The sequence below is a fragment of the Mauremys reevesii genome, linkage group 4 (genome assembly GCF_016161935.1).
Source record: "Mauremys reevesii isolate NIE-2019 linkage group 4, ASM1616193v1, whole genome shotgun sequence".
NCBI classification, from domain to species: domain Eukaryota; kingdom Metazoa; phylum Chordata; order Testudines; family Geoemydidae; genus Mauremys; species Mauremys reevesii.
In genome coordinates, this window is record NC_052626.1 from 6966643 (window position 1) to 6993614 (window position 26972).

A 26972-nucleotide genomic window follows, 5' to 3' on the forward strand; every position below is an offset into this window, starting at 1 on the left:
AGCACTGTAATACTGTATATAACGTGAAGTCCAAATCATTTTTACTTAATCTTTGGCCTGTCTTACTTTATCAAAGGACATAAAAATTAGAATTAATCAGTTCATGGTTTTGAGGTTTTTTTAAGCACAATTCTGTTTTTCTTTTCACACAATCAAAATTCTGAAAATGCTATTAAACTATGTACGTACTTGCTGCTGCTTCCACCATCAACAAAAGGATTCCAGTGTGAAGCAAAGTCTGTGCCTGCTGCCACAATCTGAAGATGCAGAAATGTCAGTTCAACAATTTGTATTTCATTGAAAGAAAATATTCTCTAAACATATTTCCATATCATCATGGGGGGCTTGTGAGGTAGAGAACTGCAGAAGATAATCACCCATAAACAGTGGAACTTCAGTTCCAAAGTCCAAATGTTTTCTACAGTCTGATTATTAGGGGGTGGGAGGGTTAATTTCCAACCTTCCTTTAATTTGGGCTTGAAAGCAACACCTGGAAATGGTGAAGAGCCCAGGTTCAACAGATGACAAATGACTTCATTAAAGTGTTCTGGTACAATCTTGATAAGGAGAAAGCTTTTCTCCGTGGGTACTGGTATAACAGACCACTGCTACTCTTGGGGACTGCGATCCCAGAATGAGATCACATTGAGACTCACGGAACTACAGCTGTTTGAGGGCGGTCACCCCCGACAGCAGGCATTACACAGCACTCTTGCTGAACTCCCAGTCCCATCAATGCCTTTTCACCAGTGACTGGTGAAGGAGCTCCTGGTGAATGCTGTTAGTGCAGCACTCATTAAAGTAACTTTAGACTTGTTAAAAAATTAAAATTTTCCTCGGGAATCAAATCAACCCGCCTCCAATTCTGCTGTTCTTTAAAAAAACGACTGCGAGCTGTTGCTGCTTTATGTAATCGGCTTGGGTCAGTTGCTTCCCCACTAACTTCCCCTTCACAGACGCAGTTAACATGATGGGCGTAGAGGTTTTTTTGTTCAGTGATTAAGCCCCAAAGAGACCAAGTTGGGAAATGGTGCAAATTTTTGCCATGAAAAAGGCCCATCTGGCCAACAGGAACATGGCTTTAAACATCCGGATCCTGATTTTCGTAATGCTGAGCACCTGTGCTTCCAACTGAAGTCAGTGGGAGCTACTGGGACTCAACACTTATGAAAAATCAGGCCCATTGCATCCACAGCGGTACTTTACTCCAGACGAACGTGTGTTGGCTAGTGGCATTCAATTAATCTGAAGTAAACAGATAACTGCTGAGAGTTAAAACAACAGCAAGAGGCACACAATGGAGCAACATGGGTGGGCTCTGAGTAACAAAGAGTAGAAAAAATAATATTGGCTGGTAGAGAGATCTAAGGGAATCAAATTCAGAATCTCTTTTCACATTCCTACGTTAATTGGTGCATTTCAATTTGCACATGAGGAAGACCCTCCGCATGAACCACAGAGAGCAATTCATTTTCTTCCGAATGTGGCGACTGTCTGAAAACTGATAGTTGCCTTCTCGTGACTCTTTTTATACTCTGAATACATATTACTTAACAGAGTTAAAGCATCAAACAATGAGGACATTGTGATTATAATAAACGATGGAAAACCAAGTCCTACCATTTCATCCCGAGCTTCTGTTTCTTTCCGTAAGGGAGGCTCAAATTGCAGCTTGTCAACTGCAAAACATCATATTTTCAACTTTAAAACATGTAACATTCTACTGACACTCTCTTTTGGACAGTCTATTAGAGCAAGCAGCATGCTGTAGCATATAAAAAACCAAAGTGCACACTGCAGTGTTACATAACGCTTCATTTTAAACTTGCCTATAAAATTCTAAACTCTTTGAATCACGAACATTTGTTTTTATGGAAGTCTTCAATGTCTAAATGTTTGCACTTGCAATGCATTTGTTATGAAACAACCCGCAGAAAAGAAAACTCAGAGAATAGCAGTAAGAATCCCCATTTAAAGTAGTCTAAATGCTAATTATTTAGTTTGCGTGGGCACTTCTTCAAAACACAGAGAAAGCCGGTTCCTACTTCAAAGGGCTCCAAAATTTCAGCACTTTTCCCCCGCTCCAGTTGAAAGTGACTGAATAGCGTCACTATTTAACATATACCATAGTCAGTACAGTACATGTGACCATAATATTTATGGTCACACATCTAACAATAATTTAGTTTCCATGGGTACTTTATGGTCACATATCTAATAATACCTACTAATTATTTAGTTTGCAAGAGCACTTTTTCAAACACAGAGCAAGCCAGTTTCTGCTTCAACAGGAACCAAAATTTCAGTATTTTCCCCTCACCCATTCGAAAGTGACCCAGTAGCGTACAAATGCTGCATGGAGTGTAAGGACTTGCACTCCTTTTGAGTTTAACATACACCATATAGTCTGTATAGCAGATGTGACCATAACAAGTGGAGCACTCTCAAGTGGTTAGGATGAGGTTTAGCTGACCATCAATGTGAAAACCAGCTCGAAATCAGAGTGGCATCAAATTGCCATCTACTTTTCTATATTTCCCCTCGCCAGTGAGGGCCAAGACATCTATGTGTAAGAACATGCTCGCCCCACTATAATAATCAACTTGGTCTTCCTGTTTAATGCTTCTATTAAATTATTATTTTTTATGATGCCAGTAGGCATTCAAAGTTTGGCACCACGCCATGGCAGAGAGAGGCTGACTACAGAAGAAACAATACCCTGGTTTTATAGAAATGTTTGCATCCTGAAATGACATGAAATGAACTAACAGAAAAGTCTGCAAGTTTTAATTTTGGAAAAATACTGTGGGGGAAGGATAGCTCAGCGGTTTGAGCATTGGCTTGCTAAACCCAGGGTTGTGAGTTCAATCCTTGAGGGGGCCACTTAGGGATCTGGGGCAAAATCAGTACGTGGTCCTGCTAGTGAAGGCAGGGGGCTGGACTCAATGACCTTTCGGGGTCCCTTCCAGTTCTATGAGACAGGTACATCTCCATATATTTATTATTATTAATACTGTGGAGATTTTTTTGTTTGTGTTTAAGTGTTCCAATAGTAAAAGTCAAGTATCAGAGGGGTAGCTGTGTTAGTCTGGATCTGTAAAAAGCAACAGAGTCCTATGGCAGACTAACAGATGTATTGGAGAATAAGCTTTCGTGGGTAACAATGGTAAAAGTGGCTCTCTAAGATTTGCTATAAAAGAGTGACACAGACACCCTCTGTCAGGAAAAATAAACCAGCACCACAAAATGGGAAAAAGCACATTTGAGACTTACAATTTATCTCTGATGCTGTTCTTTCCGCTCTAGCATTTCTGTTTGTAGAGCGAATGGTGTGACGAATAACAGAGTGAGGCTGTTAGAAACAGGAACATTACAATTCAGTTATTGCCTTCACCTTAGATCTCATACCATAATTAAAGGGAAAGAAGAGCTATTACAATGGGGGACACACTCTGTTTCCTACCCATGATACTTTCATTGCCTGCACACAAGCCCCCTGTACTTGACAGCAAGCTTAACCTCAACTCTGTGGCAAGGCCTCCTGGTTTCTACGGCACTGCTGTGTAGCAGAGCAGAATAATTTTTCAACCTCTCTCTGAAGTGAGAATCTAGGTTTACAGAGTGAAAACAGGAGAAGATTTTTAAACATGAGCTTTTCAAAACAGGAAAAATACAAGTATGTTCTCACCTCAAAATCATCGTCATCAGCTTCACCGTAATGTGTATGGTTGTCAGGATTATTTACTTTGTCCAACAGCTCAACTGCTAGAGATCTCGAGAGACCGGGTTGTCCTACAAAACTATGCTAAAAAAAAAAAAAAATCACAAAAAAAATAACGTTACAGTAGGTTTAATAGGAGGCAGATATTTAAACCTCCAAAAGGCTTCAAAAGATTAGCCTTCTTGTTTTGCAAAACTTTATAACCGACACTCTTCAGTAAATCTTTTTAACGTCTCCTGAGCAAGTAGACCTCAAAAGCATGCATCTGTTTTAGTCTGATTGCATTGTGCGTCAGTTGCGATTAGTAATTAAGACTCTAGTTGTGCAAACATTGATGCATTTGCTTAACTTTATGTATGTAAGTGGCTCCACGGAGTTCAATGGGACTACTCTTTAGGTGAGTAGAATTAAGCATTCGAGTACATGTTTTCTGAATCAAGGCCTAACTTTGCCCTATGAGGTGATTAATAATCAATCTATACAGTTAATTCTACCAAACAGAAGCATACTGTTACAAAATGCCAGTCTTTGGACAAGTAAAACTGGACTTATCTTGCAGTATAGACAGTTATCTTTATAAAATCTTGCCACTAAGAGATTCCAATTTCACTTTTGCTGCGTTTGCACCATTAAGCACACTTGTACAATAAGAGTGTGAAACATAGCCCATTTGGTGCACTAATGACTTCTTTCTCTGTGAAACAATAGATTTAGTGGTGGCATTACAAGTTCTGACTTTGCTTTTTAGACACTTACAGTAAGGAGTCTTTCTGCAGTTGGTCTCTTCTTTGGATTTTTGGTAAGTGCTATTTTGACAAAATTATGGAATGTTGATGACCTTTACATAAAAAGAAAAAATTGAAAACTTAAAATCAAGTTAAGTTTTTCTGAAAAGGAAAAAATAACGGTCACTTTCAATGTAACTGCTATATAAATGGCAAAACATCGGCTGAATTAGAATCCTGCTCAAATATCCCAAGGCATTTCAGATTTATACCATTCTGCTGCTGAGTTAACTGTCCCTTTGGAAAAAGCAGTCAGAAGACCAGATTCCATTTGAAGTCTTATGACACTATAGAACAGAAATAAAAATAATCTAGTGAATTAGGTATACAGGAGAAAGCATCAACCTCCTCTTTCAAATGCATGGTTGAGATTTTTAAAGCAGTACAGATGATTTAACTACACCTCTTTCTTTTAAATTAATGCAAGATGTGAGGCTAAATCCCTTTGAAAGTCTCATCCTACAATTTTTACTTGTCTTTCTTGCACATGTTTATTTTAATATATCTTTCAACGGATATATTGCCTGAATTTGAGGACTTTCAGGGCACGTTGCAAAACTTATCCCTCAGGCATCTGGAAACAAGAAGGGATTGGACTGGTGAAGGGCAGGGGGGGGCTGATGATCTGCTTCTTGGAGGTGGGTTGTACTGAACTGTATTACTGCACATCAAGTTTTATTTGTTATGTGCTTTTAAGTTATGGCAAGAATGCCTAGAGTATATGGATAGGTACTCTTAGCATGTGCACAAATCTGGGGGGGGAGGAAGAGGTGCAGAATGCAATTCACAGAAGGATGTTTTTCCAAGTGATAAACAATTTTAAGTATCTGCCCGCAGCAATACTGGCAGAATCCCCCTCTCAAAGACTTAAGGAAAAAAGGACAGTTACTTGGCCACCAGCAGCATTCTAAGTACATAAATGGGATTAACTGCTTCACCACAGCGAGTCTTGATCACATGCACAGTGTCAAGCTAAATTGCCAAATGTGTGTTCTGGAAGGAGATTTTTTTTCTCTCCAGGTAGCAGCCCAGAGGGAGTTTTCCTTTTCCTCTGGACCAGCAGAGGAGACGCAATTAGCATTATGTGGGCCTGTCCCACACAGTCAGTTTCCTGCCATTGCAGAAGTGTGGGCACTGCTGGACCTTGGTCCTTTCTGTTGCATTTGTTTCTAGGTTCCCATAACATCAAATCAATTACCAAAAAAAAAAAAAAAAAATCTATCTTGCTTGCTGGTACGTACTGCAGATGTCTCAGCCTAAAACACTTCATCCTCAGGGAAATCATCTTTCAGATCACTGGAATGAAAACTAATGCAGCACACTTTTATCAATGGTTTTCTTCTTCCACAGAGCAATATGAAATTAATGTCCCATTTTTAGAGATAGATTGTTTTAAAGCATAATTTACCAGGGATGAATTATGTTCCAAGAAAAACATCTGAGTTTGAGTAAACAAAGATGATTTTTTGGTCACTGCAGAAGTCAGAGCAATTTAAAAATTCATGACCTATACTAAATTTAGCCCTGATCCTGCACTGAGAGCTTCACAGTTCAGATTTAACGGGGCACTGCATGAACAGGGAGTCCCATTCGCATGGTCCTCATTCCAGGATCAGAGTCTTTTGCTGTAATTAAGTATTTTGTTGAGCAGTAAGAACTGAATTCGAAGGGACAACTCATGTATAAAAGCCCCAAATGTGCATATGTGTTTGCAGGTTGAGGGCATATGCTTATGAACTGTTGACATAAATAATCATTCACATGATGATCTTTAAAATATGCATTGAACAAAGGGAGAAAAATTTTATTTGACTTACCATTTTGCTTTTTCCTTGAGCTTTGGAGGTTGAAAGTTACTTTTAGACATTAAAAACAAAGCCCTAAGAAAAAGAAAGCATAATAATATTATACAATATGAAAATAATTCATTTTATTCTAGTATCTTGAGATTGAATAAATACTGTACATAGCAGTTCTATTACCCTACAAGAGACAGTATGAGCTGATGAAAATCCAAATCAGTTCTGTAGTATGTAATATAAAAGATCTTGTAAGAGACAAAATAAAGTCGTTGATTTTTTTAATTATAGACAGTGTTTCTGAAATAAAATCTGTTTATTTTCATGCGCAACCCTGCTAACTAGAGGGCTACCATAGACTGCAGGAACTAAAGCACTTACAAAATGTTGTGTCCTGAAGAATCTGAGTCTGGAATCTGAATCTACATCTTTAAATCAAGACTGGATGACTTTTACAAAAGGTGTGGTCCACTAAAACAGAAATTATGGTCTTGATGTAGGAATCTCTGGGAGAGGTTACAAGGCCTGGGTTATGCAGAACAGACTAGACCAGGAGTCGGCAACCTTTCAGAAGCGGTGTGCCGAGTCTTCATTTATTCACTCTCATTTAAGGTTTTGCGTGCCGGTAATACATTTTAATGTTTTTTAGAAGGTCTCTCTCTACAAGTCTATATATTATATAACTAAACTAGTGTTGTATTGTAAAATAAACAAGGTTTTCAAAATGTTTAAGAAGCTTCATTTAAAATGAAATTAAAATGCTGATCTTACGCTGCCGGCCCGCTCAGCCCGCTGCTGGTCTGGGGTTCTGTTCACCTAGGCTGGCAGCGGGCTGAGCAAGGCCGGGACCCCCGCTGGCAAGTGTCTGGCAGCCAGCACCCCACACCATCAGCGGGCTGAGTGGGGCCGGCAGTGGGGACCCCAGACCGGCAGTGGACTGAGCGGCTCAGCCCCCTGCCGCTCAGGGGTTCCATCCGCTGGCTCCTGCCAGCCGGGATTCCGGCTGCCGGACCCGCTCAGCCCGCTACCGGTCTGGGGTCCCGGCCCTGCCCACATATAGGTGTCAGGGCAGAGGGGGGGCTGGGTATGTGTGGGGGTGCCAGAGTCAGGGCTGGGGTCGTGGGGGGGATGAAGGAGTCAAGCAGAGGGCTGGGTGTGTACGAGGGAGGTACAGGGCAAGGCCCTGGGAGAGAGAGAGAGAGAGAGAGAGAGAGGTGTGGGGGGGGGGGTGTCAGGGCTCAGGGGAGAGGGCTGGGTGAGTGCCCCCCTAAGAACTCCCAACCCCCCTGCTCCTTGTCCCCTGACTACACTCTCCTGGGACCCCTTCCCTCAACTGCCCCCCAGAACCCCACCCCCTATCTAAGCCTCCCTGTTCCTTGTCCCCTGACTGGACACTATTCCCTACCTGTCCCCTGACTGCCCCGACCCTTTTCCATACCCCCGCCAGACCCCCGGGACTCCCATGCCTATCCAGCCACTCCCCCGCCCCCTGACAGGACCCCCAGAACTCCCAACCCATCCAACCCCTCCCACTCCCTGCCTGCCCCAACCCCTCTCCACACCCCTACCTCCTGACAGGACCCCCAGAACTCCCGACTCATCCAACCCCCCCAGCTCCTTGTCCCCTGACCATCCCCTCCAGAGACCCCCTCATCCTAACTGCCCCCCCCGGACCCTCCTTGCTCCCTGTCCCGACTGCCCTGATGCCTATCCACTCCCCGCTCCCTGACAGACCCCGGGACTCCCAGGCCCCATCCAACCCTCCCTGCTCCCTGACTGCCCCCTCCAGAGACTCCCGACCCTAAACCCCACCCCGGGATCCACCCCATCCAATCCACCCTGCTCCTGCCCCTGACTGCCCCCACCCCTTATCCAATCCCCCCCAGCCCTGGACCCCTTACCATGAGGCTCCTAGCAGAGCCAGACACGCTGCCCCGCAGGAGCACACAGCCCCGCCCCTCAGAGTGCTGTGCGCGTGGTGGCAGAGCTCCGGTTGAGCAGGGAGCGTGTCTGCCTCCCCGCAGAGCCAAACACTGCCCCGTGGGAGTGCGCAGCCCCAACCCCCAGAGCGCTGCGCGCGCGGCGGCAGGGCTCCAGGGGAGGGGAGAAGGCGGGGGAGGGGCCAGCAGCTTGCTGCGCTGAGCCCAGCGCTCTGGCCTGGGAGCGCGGACTCCGCGGCTTGCCGCGCTGGGAGAGTGGGGCCATTTGCCCACCCTGTGCGCATGGCTATGCTTCTGCTCCCTGCCCCCGCGGGGGGAGCGGAGGGCAGAGGAGAGCGGGCCGGGCTGGGCAGGATTTTTAATGGTTGCCGACCCCTGGATTAGATGATTGTAATGATCTCTTATGGGCTATGAATTAAGACAATGCTTGAAATGAGCGAGTTTCGTGATCAGCAGACCTCATTGGATGAAGGTCAAACATAGGTGGCTGAAGTTCTCCAAGTTCGATTGCTGTTATGCCAACTGCCCAGATATCACAGAGTTGGTTGTAACCGCCATTCTTTTCCACTGCTGCAACTTCTGGGGCCATCCTTTAAATGTAAAATCATCATTTGATTACACATTATACACCATCACTTCCATAGGCACCTCCTTCGACCTGAGGATCTCAAATCTTTTTACATGATTCCTGTGGAATTCATTCCAAGGCAAAGGGCCTACACAAAGAGTGTAAATGGGGCCTGATGTGATTCTCTGCACTGGGATGAATTCCTTCCATTAAAAGAACAGACACACAAGGGTAAGTGTCTCGTCCAAAGTCATGAATTCTATAGCAGAGCCAGGAACAGAACCCAAGTCTTGTGATATCCAGTCTAATCCTCTAACCCCAACACAATCTTTCTTCCCTCAGTCTTTTTTCTCTATAATGAATACAGCATGCAATTTTTAATACAGTATGCAATTAAAAAAAATCTGTAATTTAAGTGTTTTGTCTATATTTAGTTCTCATTATGGCTATTACGCTAATGAGGGATCTCTGTATTAAGGCAGTGCCTCAACTCAATGCAGTTACATTTGCATTTTTATACAACCCAAAAATTACAAAGTTGAAAATGTCTGGCATTTCAAAGCCTTAAATAGCAAAGACTGTTTTGAAACAAAAATAGCTGAAATGTGCTTCTTTTCTCTATATTGTCCCCTGCCTGGGGGAAACCCAGATGCCTACATTTAGGTTTTGTCAGCAGAATTTTACTTACGATACTTGGTTATAAGCATTAATTTTTAACACATGCCTACATATACGTGTCACTAATTGTGATCTTAGACAGCACTTTCAAATGCTTTTTCTTTGCTCTTAAAAAGTTTTTTGGTTCACCTTTAAGGTATAAATATTATGTTTTTATATTGGTGAGAGGGAGAGGAGTTACAGCACCAGACCAAACTCCTACCATGTGTACAAATAACATTCAGCACTGTATTAAATTGGCAGAGGTGTCAGCCATGCTATTAGCATCACGTGGTTGATGTTACAGTGATATTACAAAGCAACAAAATGACAATGTCATATTTTGCCCAAGCACATTACTAAAATCAGAAAGTTTAAATAACGATATTATGTCTGTAGTTAAAACATATCTGTATTTTAGAAGCTTTAGTATAATTTGTAAATACTGACTTCACTTTGCATGTAGTCACTCAATGAATCAAAGCAATTTATTACCAGTAAGGGGTACCAATAAAAGATTTTCTCTTCGCAATGGTGGCTGTTATTTTTGCTGCTACACCAAAGTCAGCTGTAAAACAAAATTACATCCTCATTACATGTTCAATGAAAAACCAACAACACTCTAGGAAGTTATTATAAAGCAACAAAATACACACATTCCTAGGTAATAAAATTAAGATAATTGTTTACAATGTTAATCTCTCAGGTAAAGAAGAGGAGAACATTCTAGCTGGAAACTTTTTTTTTTTTTTTTTTGACTGTCTGGAAATTGAAAGTTAGGTTTCTCCAAACTGCCTTAAAATGGACCCTGTTTCGCCGCTTACCTCCACCTGTCTTATCATCATAATTGAATCATATCAGGACATAATGTTATGTATTCTAATTAATATATACTGGGGGGAAGATAGATTGGCATTGTAGTTATGAGAGTGCTATGTCAATGAGGAAATAACAGGGGAGATGTTTTGTTCATATTGTTAGGACAAGAGAAGCAGTAGGGACTCTCTGATGATAGCAGAGCTACATCAAATGCATGGTATTGCAGATAATCATCCTATGTACCCAGAGCCAGAAATCATGCCCATCTAGTTTTGTTTTACTGTATTTACACTATAGTACCTGAAGAATTGTAGTCCACATTGTAGGCAAAGGATGCCTGGCCAGTTGATAGAAAATGGGTATCCATGTGTGATCAGAGTTAAAGTTGTTAATGGAAACTCAACTATGATGTTTCTAGGCTTTCAATTAAAAAAAATATATTGTGTCCTCCTAATACATTGCTTCTGCACATCCACAATGGAGAAGTGCAGTTAGCCATGTGGCCGCATACATTTCTATATGCTTGCTTTACATATCCTGTTTAGCTAAATACAAGATAGGAAAAAGGAGTATTCGTATCTCATACTCTGCTGATAGTTCTCGTCAGAGCGAACTGCTGTGTAGCTACGATGTAAGTGCAAAAGGTGTCTCACTGAAACAAAGCACCTGAATTGGTACCTTAACTTACCACCTTTTCATTGGTTCAATTAAAAAACCCTCATTCAGTTTCTATTTACTAGTAAATTCAACTGAACGTACCTAATTTTATGTCTCCATGGTCTGTTAGCAGAATATTTGCACCCTAAAACAAAACATGCAAAAATTAATATGCTAAAAGAATATTTGGAACATTATTCTGCATTACAAAGTATTAAAATTGTCCTTGCAGTTTTAAGTGACCTTACCTTAATATCTCTGTGCATTTTGCCCTTCATGTGCAAATAAGCAAGACCCTACAAGTCAAAAATAAATCTATAACTCAAGTTTGCCATGTTAACATACTACAAAACATAACATTTCAAATTGGTTTTTTAACAGTTTAAACTCAATTTGTAGTTTTAATTAAAAACTGAAAAAATGAACACTGAGATTTTGAGAAAATGCATCCATGGCTTCTGCTCCTCACCACTCCTGATTCCAACACCAACACACGTGCAGACTTTGTTCAACAAGTTATATATGTAGCATTTTTGTTAGATATATTTTCAGCTTCAAAATGCACCTCAAGAGGCATAAGATTTATGACTGAAGCCAATAAAGTTTATTTACTTCTCAAGTCTAGGAAGCTTTCAGCCAAAGTTTGCAAGTCTGGGTGCCTAAATCCGCATTTAGCTCATAAATAAAAGTGGACTTGTTTTCAGAGGTGCTTAATGCTGGAATCTCTCACTGAAAGTCAAAACAAGTTCTGCAGCATCAATTCTTACTGCTAGCAAAATATCAGCTAAGAGGTTAGGAACAGAATTGCCATATCAGATCAGTTCGCTCGCCCATTTAGTCTACAATCTGCCTCTGGCAATGACCAGTTCACCAGTGTTTCATAGGAAGGTGAAAGTGTCTTCTATAGTTCCCTTACACAATTATATATAGATGTATAGAGCACAATGAAGCATGACATTTCACCACCTATGTTGTATTGGCTTACATTTCTATAATTAATTATAATAAAATGAACCAGAATTTTAGCAGCCCAGCCATAGAATTTTTCCATCTACAAAACATGAGAATTCACTGCCATAGATTGGTTATACATGGCAAAATATTTCCTTTTATTGCTCACAGTTTTATGACTTACCCTCTCTTACTAGGAATTAGCTGTCTTCTGCAATGAGATTCAGAAATTTATCCTAAACAATGGCTGCATTGAACCACCATGTCAGTTGTACAGTGTATGAGAATAGCCAGGTCAATCTAAAGCCTCAAATCTCCAGAGACTTACACAGGATTAAAATAACTGCATTGAAATCAATGGGACTACTCCTGGGGTTAAAGTTAAACACGACCAGGACTGGGGCTTAAGATTCTGACCCTGCTATACAGGTAGACTCTTATAGCTGTATAAATCCATTTGCAGGATCAGGGCATATGGGAACTGACATGAAATGCTGCATTAAAATTATTTAATAAAGTATTTGTTGCACGGCATTATTGTAATATCCTACTAATTTATATCAATACACTTCTACCCCGATAAAACGCGGTCCTCGGGAGCCAAAAAAATCTCACTGCCTTATAGGTGATGAGACCACGTTATATCAGGTACGGTATGCCGTGCCAGACTGGACCGGCTTCCCCGGCGGTGATTTAAAGGGCCTGGTGCTCCAGCCGCTGCGGGGAGCCCCAGGCCCTTTAAACCACCACCACCGGAGCTCCGGCAGCAGGGCTCGGGTGGGGATTTAAAGGGCCCAGGGCTCCCCACAGTGGCTGGAGCCTCTGGCCCTTTAAATCACCACCCGAGTCCAGCTGTTGGAGATTTAAAGGGCCCAGTGCTCCAGCCGCTGCGGGGAGCCCCAGGCCCTTTAAATCACCACCGGAGCTCTAGCAGTGGGGCTCGAGCGGGGATTTAAAGGGCCCGGGGCTCCACACGAATTCGGATATAACGCGGTAAAGCAGTGGGGCTCGGGTGGCGCTTTAAAGGGCCCAGGGCTCCCCGTTGCTTTACTGCGTTATATCTGAATTCATGTTATATCGGGTCGTGTTATATCGGGGTAGAGGTGTACTGGAAATATGAAAAACAAATTTGTTAACCCTAGCAAACTGGTCTCATTGAAGCTGTATTCCCAGGTTTACAAACTTAAGTGACAGCACAGCACCTCCTTCTGAAATAGTTTATCTTCCACATCTTCCTCATGCGTATCAAAAAGAGGCTTTATTCTGTATCTACAGATGTACAGTACCTGTAAAGTTTCTCTGCATACATATGCAATTTGTAACTCTGACAGTGGTCCGGTTACTGAAAACAGAAAGATAGAAACAAGCCTATGGGTTGTAATGCACACTATACATATACCATTGTAAAACAGTCAACAGAATAGGGTAGTATCCAACCTGCAAAAGTTTAAGGGGACACTTTCAACTTAAAATATAGTTTATTTAAAAAAAAAAAAAAAACAAGTTGAAAGCCAGTGTCTTTCTGTAGTTTTGCAGCCACGTTTTTCATTATTAAAACAAAAGAGGGCTACTACCCAACTTCTCCAATATGAACAATGAAGGGAAACTGATAATACAGGGGAAACAGTGAAACTGAGTGCACCCAAACCATCATCAAATCCACAAAGTAAAGAAGCTGAAAAAGAGAAGGAACATCTCCCACATCTCTCAGGTATAGTAATCCTGTGTAATATTTGCAACAAGAGGTAAACATTTGCCAGAGAACAGAGAATTAAAACATGTTTCAGACAAATGTGATTTTTAAGTTGATGACAACAGGGTAATAATATTGTTTGTGCTCTTCATGGAGATAAAAAGCAGCAGAGCTAATTTTAGTTTGCCTTTTAAAATTAGAAATTTAGATCTTTTTACCCTGGAAGAGTGTGGCATCTGAAGACTGTTTAAAAACTTGCTTTCATCGACAGCTATTTATATTACACTAAATGACTGAGACATACATAGATGAAAGGATCTTTGCTTAAAATTCAAGAACTCCATCCCTTTAGTTAAGGTCTGAGAAAGCACACAATCTGCTTTCCAAGACCTTCCAGCAAAACCAGTGAAGACCAAAGCTAACATATATGAAGTAAAAAACAAGCACAATTATTTAGAAAATATCTTTTTAGTCTTTATTCATCATAAAGGAGAACAAAATGACACACACCCTTTTTGTCCTTTTAAGATCACATTCAGGGCTCTCCTAGCAAAATTAGCTTTCCCAGATTGTTCACTATATGTTTAGCGTACTTTTACAGGCCTAACTTGTAATCAAATAGTATATCTGCAATATGAGGACAATGTTACTTTAAGAACTTTGATTTTTACATTCCATGACTTGTGTGTTTCAATAAATACAGTATTTATTATTTAATTACTTCAGTTATTAACATAACTTTTTGAATTTAAGTAGCTTGGGGTTTTTATTTTGTTCACTTTTTCAAGGAAAGGGAATAAACTACCCATCCATGTTAACATTTAAAGAAGGCTTTGAAAGTCACATTTCATTGAGATGAACTTCTGCAATGTGTCTCAGAAATAGTCTCCAAGCCTATTAAGGGTAATAGGCACTGTGATGTCACAAAAGGGGTGTGATTTCATTAGGAAATGTTAATTTCTTAGCAAATATCAACTAAACATGATCATTTTCCAGTCACCCATCAGTAACTTTTCTCTCCTCGGACTGACTTCTCAATAAGGACTGTTTACATGCATGATTGAAGGGTTTCTTCGTTCTTTTTTTTAAGAGTTAAAGAGCAAAAATATCTCAAAGTCTTAATGCTGAAAAAGTGTATTTTGTTCACTTCTCCAATAACTAAAAATAGCTAAAATATATTTTAACTTAGAAAACAAATAAACCCACAAGCTCCTCATCTCTACGTTCAAACCATGCATGAAAAATTTGAGTCCCCTAAAGAAGAATTTCTCAGAAAGCTGTGATCATGTGAAGATGGGAAAATAAGCTTTACATTAACTAGCAGTTTAAGGGTTATTTGTTCAACACAATATGGAGAGATTTAGGTACATATTTCCATTATTTTTAACAGGAATATGTACTCATCTGCTATTCATCACATTGGAAATATTCCTCCAAATACCTAGTTGCCAAAAAGGGCTCCATTTATCCCTATTTAGGATCTATTTACCGTAGAGGTACTTACTTATTTTGTAACGTTCGGTATAAAACAACAGATTATGAACAGACTAGTCACCATGTTTATGAAAAGTTCTTGACCAGTTATGTAGAAACCTTAGCCAAAATGAAATAATTGTTCACTCACAGCAAATGAAAAGTAAAATGCAAGTGGATTGCCATTAAAATGACACTATTGTTCTGTCATATTTTCTTTGCTTTCAACTTTGAAAAGATGCCAATAAATACCAAAATAAGTTTCAAAATACCATGGTAAATGTCTTGAAGTGATCCACCTCCACAGTATTCCATGCAGATCCACAGCTTTTCACGGCTATTTTTAAAAAGTTAAACATAACTGTTAGCAGTTGACTGATCTATATACAGTAGATGCAGTCAATAATTATCATGATTTTATTATTTAACTGCTAGTTATTTGATTGTCGTGTTTTCCATTTTCTTATACCCTGAGGAATTCTAAAGTGCTGATGTATCACAAAACCAGATATACATTTTGCATGTGTTTTAATACATACAGAGAAGTCTAGTAAATATCAATTCTCATTTAGTGTGAAACTTCTTACATGTCAGATTCACTGACAAATTACTCTGTTGATCAGAACTGTAATATAACTGCCATAACCATGACCTTTTCTCCAAAATAAAGTTTATGTAAAAATACAATTGAGGCATACATTCTATTAACTGAGATAAAATTATCTGGATATGCGCAGCTATGCTATGCTAGTTTCAATGCTCAAAAGTATGTTCCTCACAGATTCCACACCTCAGTTTTTCAAAGAAGTGTTGGCTTAGGCGTAAGTCCAATTAAAGTCAATTTGAGTGGCACCTTTCACTTTGAAAATGTAACTCCCCAAGCAATTTGGAGACAAGATCTCCTAGAACTGTGTAGCTAGGATCAGAGTCCAAATGTGGAAAGTGATTATATATATTCCCACAGAGCCCACTGATAAACTGCAGAACTGCAGAGAAATGGAAAATATTCTCCAACTTTTTGTACAATATTTAATGTGTATACCTGAAAACACAGCCAGCTGGCTTCACCTCTTCTCTCTCCAATATTTCACAGCTGTCACACCACAGCCATGAAATCTAATTGTTACCAACAATTCAGATTTAGAATATTTACAAATCACAGCTACCCAGCTATACTTCTGTAACAACAATACCTTTAAATAAAATACCAAGAAGCATAATTCTTTGGGTAAGTAACTAGCCTTTTTTATTTTAAAAGTCACTAGAATTTCAAATCTCCCCACCAACTTGGTAAAACCAAAACTCCCAAAACATCAGGCTATGAGGCTGGATGCATTGCAACAGTCTCCAGGGAGAAGGCTTCTGGCTAGCAGAGATGGTTCAATACTAGTCACTATTTAAAAAGGCAACTAGGAATCAAGGGACCAAATGAGAGGGGGACTGGGGCGTGAGGATAAAGGTGGTACTCCCCGGAGAGGAAGAGTTGTAGAAATGCACACAATTAAACAGAACTTACTTGAGATAGCTTCCAAAGTAGGCTACAATGTTGCAGTGTTTACATTCTTTAACCATATAGATTTCTTGCTGTATCAATGAAAAATCATCTCCTGAAAAACAAGAGATGGCACAGTCACGGCAACAACATACATAAAACACAGACCTATATATAAACCAGGGAAGTGACCAAGAGCTTGAAAAGGTCTGAAAACATGCACATAATTATGAAACCCCAAGCCACTGTATTTTGACAGCTGCTGATTCTTTTTGAGAGTTTCCAACATCATCCTATTCAATATCAGTGATCCATATATGTCCTCCTTTTCTCGTTCCAATTTTTTTTACATGGTTTGCATGACACCAAAATGTTTCTTGAAGACCAGCGGAGAACAGCTGGCCTGGCAATCTAGAGGTAGCCTGCAATATGATCAGTTAAGACACTAGATCAGTTCACTCACTAGGCAGCAAGCACTGGGAGTACTCTGGAAAGACAGTACTCAGAGGGATGGGAACATCATACAATGCTTTTCAGCAGCTCCTCTGGCTACTTTAGGAAGGGAACTAACTGGTTCTGTAGGGGGTTGTTCTAACTCTTCATTTGCAGGGATGGGGGAGGATGGGTGTATAGTACCAGTGATTCAAGAGCCCTGAAGGTGGAAGGAAAGGTCCCCCCTGAGAGCAGACACCACAAAAACTATTTTTTAAAATATTCCACTTCCAATTAATTCTGGGGGACAGCGTATCGCCAGCACAGCACTCTCAGTCACTGATGACCAAGAGAGGAGGCCAGAGTCAGAGTCCCAAACTCTCATCTCCTTGCTACAGATGCATTTTTAAATGATGGATCATAGTGGTTATACAAGCAAAATTATGCACCCTAAGCAATGTCTGTCTTGAATGCATTGTAATTAAAAAACACTTAATGAGGCTGTTCTCTGCCCTTGATACTTCCACCATTTAAATATAAAGGGATGCTAAAAGAAATTTGTCCCATAATTTTAATTGTATAAAAAAGGTTTAAAAAACAAAACAACAACAACAACAAGGAAACAATAGAACTGTTTGCTTAATACTAGGTCATTATGAACAATAATTTTAAAACAAACATTCCCCTGTAATATTTAGAACCCTGGGCCCAAGAACCTGAAACTGAGTGTAAACAAACATTAGACAGGTTGGTTTGATTTTCAGCATCCAAGCTCAGAAACTTAAAAACTAAAATTAGAAGTGAGAATCTCAAAAATCCAAAGTGTTATTAGCAAGATGGGGGTGAGGAGGTGAAGAAGCAGATAATTTACAGCATATGATTTCACAACACTCCTTTAAAATAAGCCAGAAATACTGATCTACATGATGGATTCACTTAAGATGTTCTTTTTAGACAAGAGGCATGAAGACGAGACATTCAAAATGTCAATTCTTCCCTATGTGAGAATTTACAGTAATAAATCTTCACAGGTTTAGATCATTTATGCTAACTTTCACTCTAAAGAAATTATAACCCTCTGCAAACAGGTTCAAAATGGAAAAAGCTGAGTGAAACAGTAGACAGGTTACAGGCATATAATTACATTTAAGAAAATATTGTTTCTAAATGAGTATTAATAGTGTTTCCCCAGGTATATTATGTAAACTTTTTGTGCCTTACTGCAATCTAAAATGTTGGCAGTAGAAATTAATAATATCAATTTGTCTCCGCTCCCCTCCCCTCTCCCAAACAAAACAAACCCTATAATCCATCTCTAGGTTGCTCTGCTCACAGATTTTGTTCAACAATAGCATATCATGATATCTGCAGGAAGGACCTGGTCCAGCTCCAATTAAATCAATGAGAATCTTTCTATTTACTTCAATAGGGGTTGGATCAGACCATAAATGATGGGGCATCAACATTACTATGGCCACTATCTTGCAATGGAAACCAGGAAAAGAGGGCACAAAGGGGGCTGGTGACGGTGCTTAAGGAAGAGCGTGATTGGGGGCTTAATTTTGGAATGTACATTTTAAATGCATGTTCTGCAGCCAGATGCTGCTTTGGCAACAGATGGAATTTAAATTCCAAGACAAAACTACATTAAGATGGAGTCAGGGTTGAGAGCACATATCCATAACAAGGGTAAAAAGCATTACAGGTATACTGCAGTTATCCCATAGCCTTGCAGTACAAACCCAGAAAATGAAGAGTTACACTTACAAGAACTACAAGGAGTCCTTGTGGCACCTTAGAGACTAACAAATTTATTTGGGCATAAGCTTTTGTGGGCTAAAATCCACTTCATCAGATGCATGGAGTGGAAAAACAAGAACTGCATAGTTAAGGTACCCAAACAACCTTAACTCGGCCCTGTAGCGACATCATGTAACGACAATGATGATGATGAAGGTATCTGTACCCAGAGTTTAGATGAAGAGAGTTTAAAAAAAAGACATCAGGGTATTTTTTCTTTGCTCTTCCATGGTGCCACTACATGCAGAGTTAAGGCTACAGCCAAGAGCAACAGCAAAAATACCAACCCTGAAGAGGAAGGTTCTTTGAGGGGATTTTAAGACACCACCAGGGGTATTTCCTAACGACTGAGACAAGAGACAGGTATCCTCTGAAGAATGCAAGCAAATGGGAAACCTTCAAATACAACTGGCCAGTTCAAATAAGAGCTATCCCAAAAGAAGAGCTCTAGAAGACCAGAGTGTTTGGATTCTCCTCCATCCTATACGCTGAACCTAAGCAATAATACTCAGCAAACGTATTGAGTGAGGTCCACACGGCTATTGATCAAATGAGCATCGATATGGCCAGTCAGGTCATAGCAATCTGAAATGTAGCCAGACAGCTATTTAGACATAGTCCTACTGTTAACAGCATTGCGCAAGGAAACAGTGTGAGGTAAACAAGAAGTGGAGAAGGCTGTCTAAGAGCCTGAGCGTGCTTCAAGTAAAACCACAAGAACTTTTGAATGTTTAGTATATGAAGAAGGGCCTCACTGGGGTGGACAAGCAGGCATGGAAAAAACATTAGCAGCACAATGGTCTCCTGGAAAAGTGGAACTCAAAACATCACCTTAGAGGAGACTCTTCGAGGTGCCCGAAGCCAAGCACCTGAGATAGCCATTCTTTTTTGTTTATACATTGAAAGCTAAATAAATATAATAAAGCAGTTTCTATAAACCAGATGATCAAGTTCTGCACACACTTTGTACTGTACAGGGGCGTTACCCTATGATCATACTGAATTTTGGCTTGAATTCATGCACCTGCCTAAAACTATTACTGTGAACAGAGGAATTTTGGGTTTGAGTCAGGTGGATTAATTCACTCTAGTCTCTGACAAATTTCCTACAAGAAACTGTTAAAACACTTATGTATAACAGACTGGAGCATTTCAAAATTAATGTCATTTTTAAAGAAAGTCAACATCAAATCCAAAAGAGTACGTTTGAAGGAAGAAATCAACACCAGGAAGGCATTATCTTTCGCTAGATAACAATGTTTGCAGTGTTGTTGTAGCCCTGTTGGTTCCAGGATATGAGAGAGACAAAGTGCTGAGACAGTATATTTTACTGGGCCAACTTCTGTTGGTGAAAGAGGCGAGCTTTCACATCCACAGAACTTTTCCTCAGCTTGTGGGGCTCGAAAGTTTCTCTGTCACCGACAGAAGCTGGTCCAATAAAAGACATTACCTCACCCACAGTGTCTCTACAGATAACATCAGTTCTCCAGCTGTTTGCATCACATCAAATGATGCCAAATCCCTTGTTAACAGAATGTCTTCACATCAGAGGTCGTCACTAAGGATTGTCTATTCATGAACAGAGACACTTTTATTTCAAAGAGATGATCAAACAAGGTCCCAACCCTAGACACCTCACAATCATAGGTAGCAGCCGTACGGAGACCTTGCCTAGCAAAGGGGTTTTTAGAAGGGGTCCAAAGGAGAAGGTAGGAGGTGCTTTCTGGATGTTGGGAGAGATTGTCCTGAGTGTAGTGGACAATGAGAAAGGAAGTGTGAAGAACAGAGCAGTAGAGAAAGAAACCTGATGGAGTATATGGAGGCTAAAGAGAGGTCAGATATGCAGATAGGCGAGGAGTTATGCAGAACTTTAAAGGGAGGAGGAGGTGGAATTTCAAAAGAATAAGGGAATTAGTGCATAAGGGAGGAAAGCGGAAAAGCTGCTAGAGCAGTGGGAGAGCAAGAGGCTCTAGGTGGCAGTATCTTGGACAGACTATGAAGAGGAAAAGATGGGGAGGCCAAGATGGACTATTCCTTAAGCTCGTACTGGAATGAAGTGAAGGAAATTAGCAATACGGCATGACAACAATACTTGCTCTCAACATTTCATTTGGAGGAAGACAGCAAGTGAAAATAAGACCCTGATTTTAAGCAACGTAGCTGATGACAATATATCCTTGCAAAACAATTTACTTCTGGTTTAGTCATCAGGAGACCACTTCGTGCTAAACAACATGTTATCGGAAAAATGTACTTTCGTCTACTCATATGTTTGCAATTATAGGTTATGCAGCATGCTGAGCAAAAAGCCGGTTTGGGGAGTTGTTGTAAATCATGCAAGCAGCATGGTGACTCACTGCAACTTGCTAACATTATGTAATTGTATCTGTACAGTTAAACGCAGAGCATACAGAAGAGCAGTCACAATATAAAGTACTTTCCCCAGATCAAAACTGGTGGTTGAACCTGCTCCATTTGGCTCAACAATCTGCTCTTCTCCCTGCCATCTGTGCTACAGAATAGATTATTTAAATCTGTAACCATACCACCTTGTGCCGCGATCCCATCCAGAACTCACAAGCTAGGCAAGTTAGGGCCTGGTAATTTAAGTCTCACAGTGTTTGGATGGTTTCAGAGTAGCAGCCGTGTTAGTCTGTATCTGCAAAAAGAACAAGAATCACTAAGGCCCATCTGCACTAGAGACCGGTTCCAGTTGCAACTGAAGTTTTAGAATTAGCCTAACTAGCCAGTATTAGTTCTCACCAGCCATCCTAGATCCGGTGTTGGTCCATCCTGGGTCCACATACACAGAGCACACCCCTCTTTGGAGCAGGGGCATAATGTCTATTGTTTATACGGTATATTTGCTCTTGATCACATTTTCATTTGTTCCACTGCCCTGCTATGAAGGGTACCATCCTGTGTAAGGAGCCACACATGCACCCCGGGAAGCCAGGGATACATCCACACCCTTGCGGCCCTCCTGGACTGACTCTGGGTCACTTTTTCAGAGATTCCCCCTGGGACAAATAGATAATTATTGTTTTAATAAAATGGGATCTGCACGATCTCAGTGTGTGGGAAGAGAGAGAGAGAGAGAGAGAGAGAGTGGAATGGACAGAGCTGAGAAGAGCCACAGCGGCTCTTGGGCCTGCATGCAACTGAGAGGAAAGGGGTTTGCCTGGGTTGCCAAAGACATCACTCCAGAGTTGGGCAGGAGCACTGGGAGAAAAATGCACCCTGCCAGCTAGTTTGCCAGCTCTCCTGATCTATGCTAGCACTGCAAGCTACACGAGTTAGGAAGCCATTTTAGACTTGCTGGCAGAGGGGTAACGAATGATACAAAGCATGCCTTCAGATCAGAAGCAGCTACACCCAAGCTTGCTGCATAACACCCATGAGGCAAATAATTTTATCTATTTTGCCACAAGACATCATTGTAGATGGGGCTCCAAAGGTGCTGGAAGAAGTGGCATTTGCAGAACCGTTATGCCAGCATCAAACTCAAGGCAGTGAAATGCAAGTGAGCAGTTTGCAACATTTGCCGCCATTAAAGATCTCTCATGTTTTATCAGCGGTGGGGTCCCCTGGCTAAATTCCAGCTCAGGAAACGACTAATGACTTGAACTGTGTCATTTTTCAAGTGTTTGTATTTGAACAATTAGAGCTCCCAGAAAAAGTAAGAAAAGTGTCTTGGGATAAGTTGTTACAACAATTCCTCTCAGTGTGCAAACTCCACAGCAAAGCTGCCCAAGGTACAATATCCAGACCTTACTAACCCCCTAGAGAAATGTACAGAGATCTCCTCATCTCATTCAATATTAGAAAAATAAATCATTCCAAACCCAATGTGTGAATCCAATCAGGGGTCCGATCTGTGCCGATGACTGATGTAGGTTTCACAATGCGCAGATTTTTATTTTAAAGTGGAATTTAGTGCTTTGATCTCCCCTTCCAGAGATATGTGCAGGTATCTGGCTTCTGATTGTAACCACGTTGCTGGTCATCTAAGCTGACATAAAATCTATTCAGAACCGATCATTACAGCAGCTTTAACTTTTGCTCTGTGTAGCTCGAAAGCTTGTCTCTCCCACCATCAGAAGTTGGTCCAGTAAAATATATCACCTCATCCATCTTGTCTCTCTAATATACAGGGGCTGACACTGCCATAACAGTGAGGCATATACCACCCACTTGGACAGTCTAGTTTTCCAGAACCCCAGTGCTGTGCCCAAGGTTCCCTTCACGGGCCCTCTAATGTCTAGGAGATTTGCGGGATCACCTTGTGCCTCTCACTCCTGTTTAAGGCAGCTGGACTCTGGTCTTGGCTAGAGGATGGGTGGAGCAGAATGAGACTCTTCCCAAGGGATAAAGTCAAGATGTGGTGGTTGTTGATGGGGGAGGAGGTTGTCTTTGGTCTAATGGCCTCCATCTTAGAGTTCCTTCAGAGCGGTCAGATACATCATCTCTCTGAGATGTGCTGATCCCGGTCACTCCTTCCCCAGGGCTGTCAGTCAGCTAGGGAGCTGCCTGCCACCTCCGCTCAGTGGGATTACTAGAAGGAACTGCATGAGGCAGTCAGTTTGAGTGGTTTCAGGGACTCTGCCCAGGGAAGCATCAGTGGGTGGAAGGCTCTGGGAGTGTAACACAATTAGTCTCACCTCAAACCACTGGATCCCATTACTTCCCTCCCTCCTCCACATGCATTCAGGCTCCTGAAACTCACAAATCCATGGAACAGCGGAAACGTCCCCCCAGTCTGCCTTCTTCCCAAGTCTCATGCTTTCCATTCTGTTTTCTGAACTGTCTCATGCCCAACTTTCCTCCCAGTTTCATCTTGTCCTCAACCACTTCCCACGCTGGCTGCCCTCTTGATTTCATTAATTCTGTACCAGTCTGTGATGGGGTGTGTTTGGCCTCTGCGACTCCCTGCTGGGCCCCGCAGTCCTACAATCCCCCCCCTCCCCCGCTCCAAGAAGTGGCAAGCTCAGAGGAAAAGTGCAGCAAAGGTGGGTTCTCCAATCTTATCTAAAGAAGAGACTCCAGAGCAACCATTTTGGAAACCATAGAGAATCTAAGAACCTGAGCAATGAAATAACGGTGAACCTACAGGGTCCAGGTAGGAAGAGGCTCAGAGAAGCAGCAGCAACAAATTGAATCAAGCATTACATGGCTGCTGCTTATAGGATTGTTGGGCTGGAGCTGATATTAGTGGTGGGTCCGGACTCCCCTCCTGTCCACACACAAAGTGGCATAAACCCCAAGAAGGGGATGGAGCTTATTTGGGAGCCTGAACAAAAGGCTGAATTTAAGTGGCCCAGAGCCAGGGCTGAAGACCCTAGTGAGAGCAAATAGACTGTTAACTGACTCTTTAACATGCTGGAATGGTGTCATTCGGACTTTGTGACTCGGCTGGAGGGCCATGCTGCTCAGGACCCACCATAGTCAACCAGCAGCTTGCGGAAGGCATCGGGGTGAGAAGAGGACTACAGTACCACTCCCAGCCACAATGAGGCACTCAAGAGGTGAGTGCACCTTCACATAGTCAGTAAAAGGTTAAGCTGAGAATGGAAAACATAACCTAGACATGTAGCTATCTGACATAAGAATAGTTAATTGTGAGAACACTGTAGAAAGATGCATAATATGTAATAATCAAACTAATAAAATGACACCAGATTTCAAGAAATACGTTTCACAGCACTTGGTATTTTTATTGCATTAATTTAAATAAAACAGTGCATTACCGCATGCCTTCTGCATCATAAAAAGTAATTAGGAACACTATGTTGTTTCTGTTTTGCCTTCTGTATGTCCTGAAGACAGGTTGGTTTGTTCAAAAGCTGTTTGAATTTGGTGCTCATGAAGCTGAAGGTTACTGTCACAGAGATTAAGGCCAGAAGGGAGCACTAGACCACCTTGTCTGACCTCCTGTATATCACACCCCAACAACCCCTAAACTAACCCAACTACATAAAAGAGACCAAAGATACCCAGATAATCCTAGCAAGTGATCCACACCCATATGCTGCAGGGAAGGTGAAAAAACCCACAAGACCACTGCTAGTCTGACCTGGGGGAGAATTCCTTCCCGACCCCATCTATCGCGATCAATATATGACCCCTGCCTGTGCAAGAAAGAATGAGCCAGCCAAGCCCTCGAGAGAGAGAGAATGCTCAGTGCCAGTTCAGAGTCCTGGCCCACCCTGACAATGAACCACCTCCAACCATATCGATCAACTTGCTTACACTACACCTTACTCTAAGGTGCAGTCTCTCTCAAACAACTCCAGTGTGCCCCTAAAACTGCCCTGAAACATCCCATTCCAGCTCTGGGTATGTCGTAAGCGAAGAATGATCTATCATGTCAAATTGCATAGTGGTCTCATTTAGTGAAATGATACCGACCAGGGTTAGAATGGGACCAGACTAGGTCAGCATTTGAATCCAGGTGTCAGAAGTGAAAGGCTACAGGGCCAACACTATACCACTTCATAGCTCATGAAGCCTTTTTAACAAAAAAAACTAACATGGTCACACACTAAGGACCAGATTCTTAAGTCCAGCGAGGTTGCGCTCAGCACAAAGTGGTGATGGAGAGTCAAAGGAAACTTAAAGCCATTTTCATACGTCTCCAATCTTGGGGGCTGCTAGGGCCAGTTCAGCCACATGTTAAAGCAGTTTCAGGGTTGCTCCTACTTACACCAGCTGGTAACAGCCCCCTAGGGGCCGCTACACAGCTAGGGATTGCCAGAGTATACAATGGTCGTCCCAACAATATCTCCCCACCCTCTTTCAATCCCCAACATATTCCTTATTAAGGCAGTTTTCCAGCTCCTGCGTACTGCAGAATGGCCCAAAGAGGCCAGAACAGTGGTTGAGGATCTGGCTGTAATAGTTCAACAGATGTGATCAAATATTAAAATGAAAGTGACTTCAGAATGTGAATCACAAAGTACAGAAACTAATATTATGAACAAAACACCCTGTTCTGAATTTATGAAAACCAAACATTGCACATGTGGACAGTTATTTGCTATGGCATTAAAATCTCTGAACTTCCAACTTCAATCAACATAGTACAAGACACATCAATAGTCCAACTTCAAATACAATAACTAGCTTCTTTTGCCCCAAACAGAATATTTCTAAAAGAAAAATAGACATCAGACCAATTCTCCCTAAACCAAATGAAAATACTAGCAACTAGATACTTCAGTAAATTTGTAAAGGGGTTTATTTAGAGCATTACAAACATATGTCAAATATTCCCAGTGTTTTTATTTAATGGTACAGCAGTATCTGCAATGTAGATGCCCGTTAATTTCAAAAGTACTTTTTACTGTATTTTCCTAAAGAGAAGGCTCTGCAGAGAAGAATCAAACTGACAAATAATTGTCCTCCTGCATCTACTATTCCATTAGTTCATCTGCTAAATCCATACAAGGAAGTGGCTTTTGTGTTTCACATAATTTTGGCTTCTGCGCAGATCTCTTGAAAATACTGAGTACGGTTAGAATTAGTTTCTGAAATCAAGCTGGCTCTCAAGTTATGTGAAGCATTTGAACTCAGTGAATGTTGAGAAATGTCACTACTGTGCCAGAATATTTTTGGCTAAACACTCTCCAGAGTCTGTGCCAAAAGAAGTGAAAAACACTGTCTAGTCCGATTTTATTAGTACTGTCTAAGTAACAGGGGTAGCTGAGCTAGCACACTGCACAGAAGTTCAAACAAATTCAGGACTGAAGCCTTCTAAATGGGGGGTGGGGGTAGTTTCCTTTGTTTAGAGGAAGGGGACAAGCAGGTAGAAGAAGAGATTTAACAATTTTGCAACGTTGGTTTTAGTTCCATGTTTCTTTTGCCTACTAATCCAGTTATTACCATTAGATTGGTAATGAGAACAAAACACAAACCATTCCCATCCTAAAATTAAGCAGTTTCTTTCTCTGGGTTGTCTTCTCCATGGGTCCCATACAACAGTGAGAGTAATTTACCCAGGGTCGTGGTGGATTCTCCATTGCTAACAACTTTTCAATCAAAATTGGATGTTTTTCTAAAAGATCTGCTTGGGAAGTTCTCTGTCCTGTGTGATACATGAGGTCAGATTAGATGATCACAGTGGTCCCTTATGACCTTGGATTCTATGAATATATGAATCACTTGCCCCATCATTCTTGGTTTTCCT

General features: G+C 41.3%; 1 protein-coding gene across 4 annotated transcripts in view; it reads right to left on the reverse strand.

Moving 5' to 3' along the window:
* Positions 1 to 26972, reverse strand: part of MAP4K5 (mitogen-activated protein kinase kinase kinase kinase 5) — an 80509-nt gene that overhangs the window by 25059 nt on the left and 28478 nt on the right. For 3 of the 4 annotated variants that reach the window (XM_039535853.1, XM_039535854.1, XM_039535852.1), the window contains exons 4-16: positions 16580 to 16670; positions 15336 to 15400; positions 13184 to 13239; positions 11195 to 11242; positions 11049 to 11091; positions 9966 to 10038; positions 8704 to 8835; positions 6324 to 6386; positions 4478 to 4559; positions 3689 to 3805; positions 3274 to 3352; positions 1621 to 1679; positions 190 to 257 (exon numbers count right to left, since the gene is read on the reverse strand). In XM_039535853.1, coding sequence (XP_039391787.1) covers positions 190 to 257; positions 1621 to 1679; positions 3274 to 3352; positions 3689 to 3805; positions 4478 to 4559; positions 6324 to 6386; positions 8704 to 8835; positions 9966 to 10038; positions 11049 to 11091; positions 11195 to 11242; positions 13184 to 13239; positions 15336 to 15400; positions 16580 to 16670 — 976 coding nt within the window. Of the gene's footprint in view, positions 1 to 189; positions 258 to 1620; positions 1680 to 3273; positions 3353 to 3688; positions 3806 to 4477; positions 4560 to 6323; positions 6387 to 8703; positions 8836 to 9965; positions 10039 to 11048; positions 11092 to 11194; positions 11243 to 13183; positions 13240 to 15335; positions 15401 to 16579; positions 16671 to 21336; positions 21447 to 26972 lie in introns of all 4 variants that reach the window. The other variant, XM_039535855.1, reaches the window with a different exon arrangement.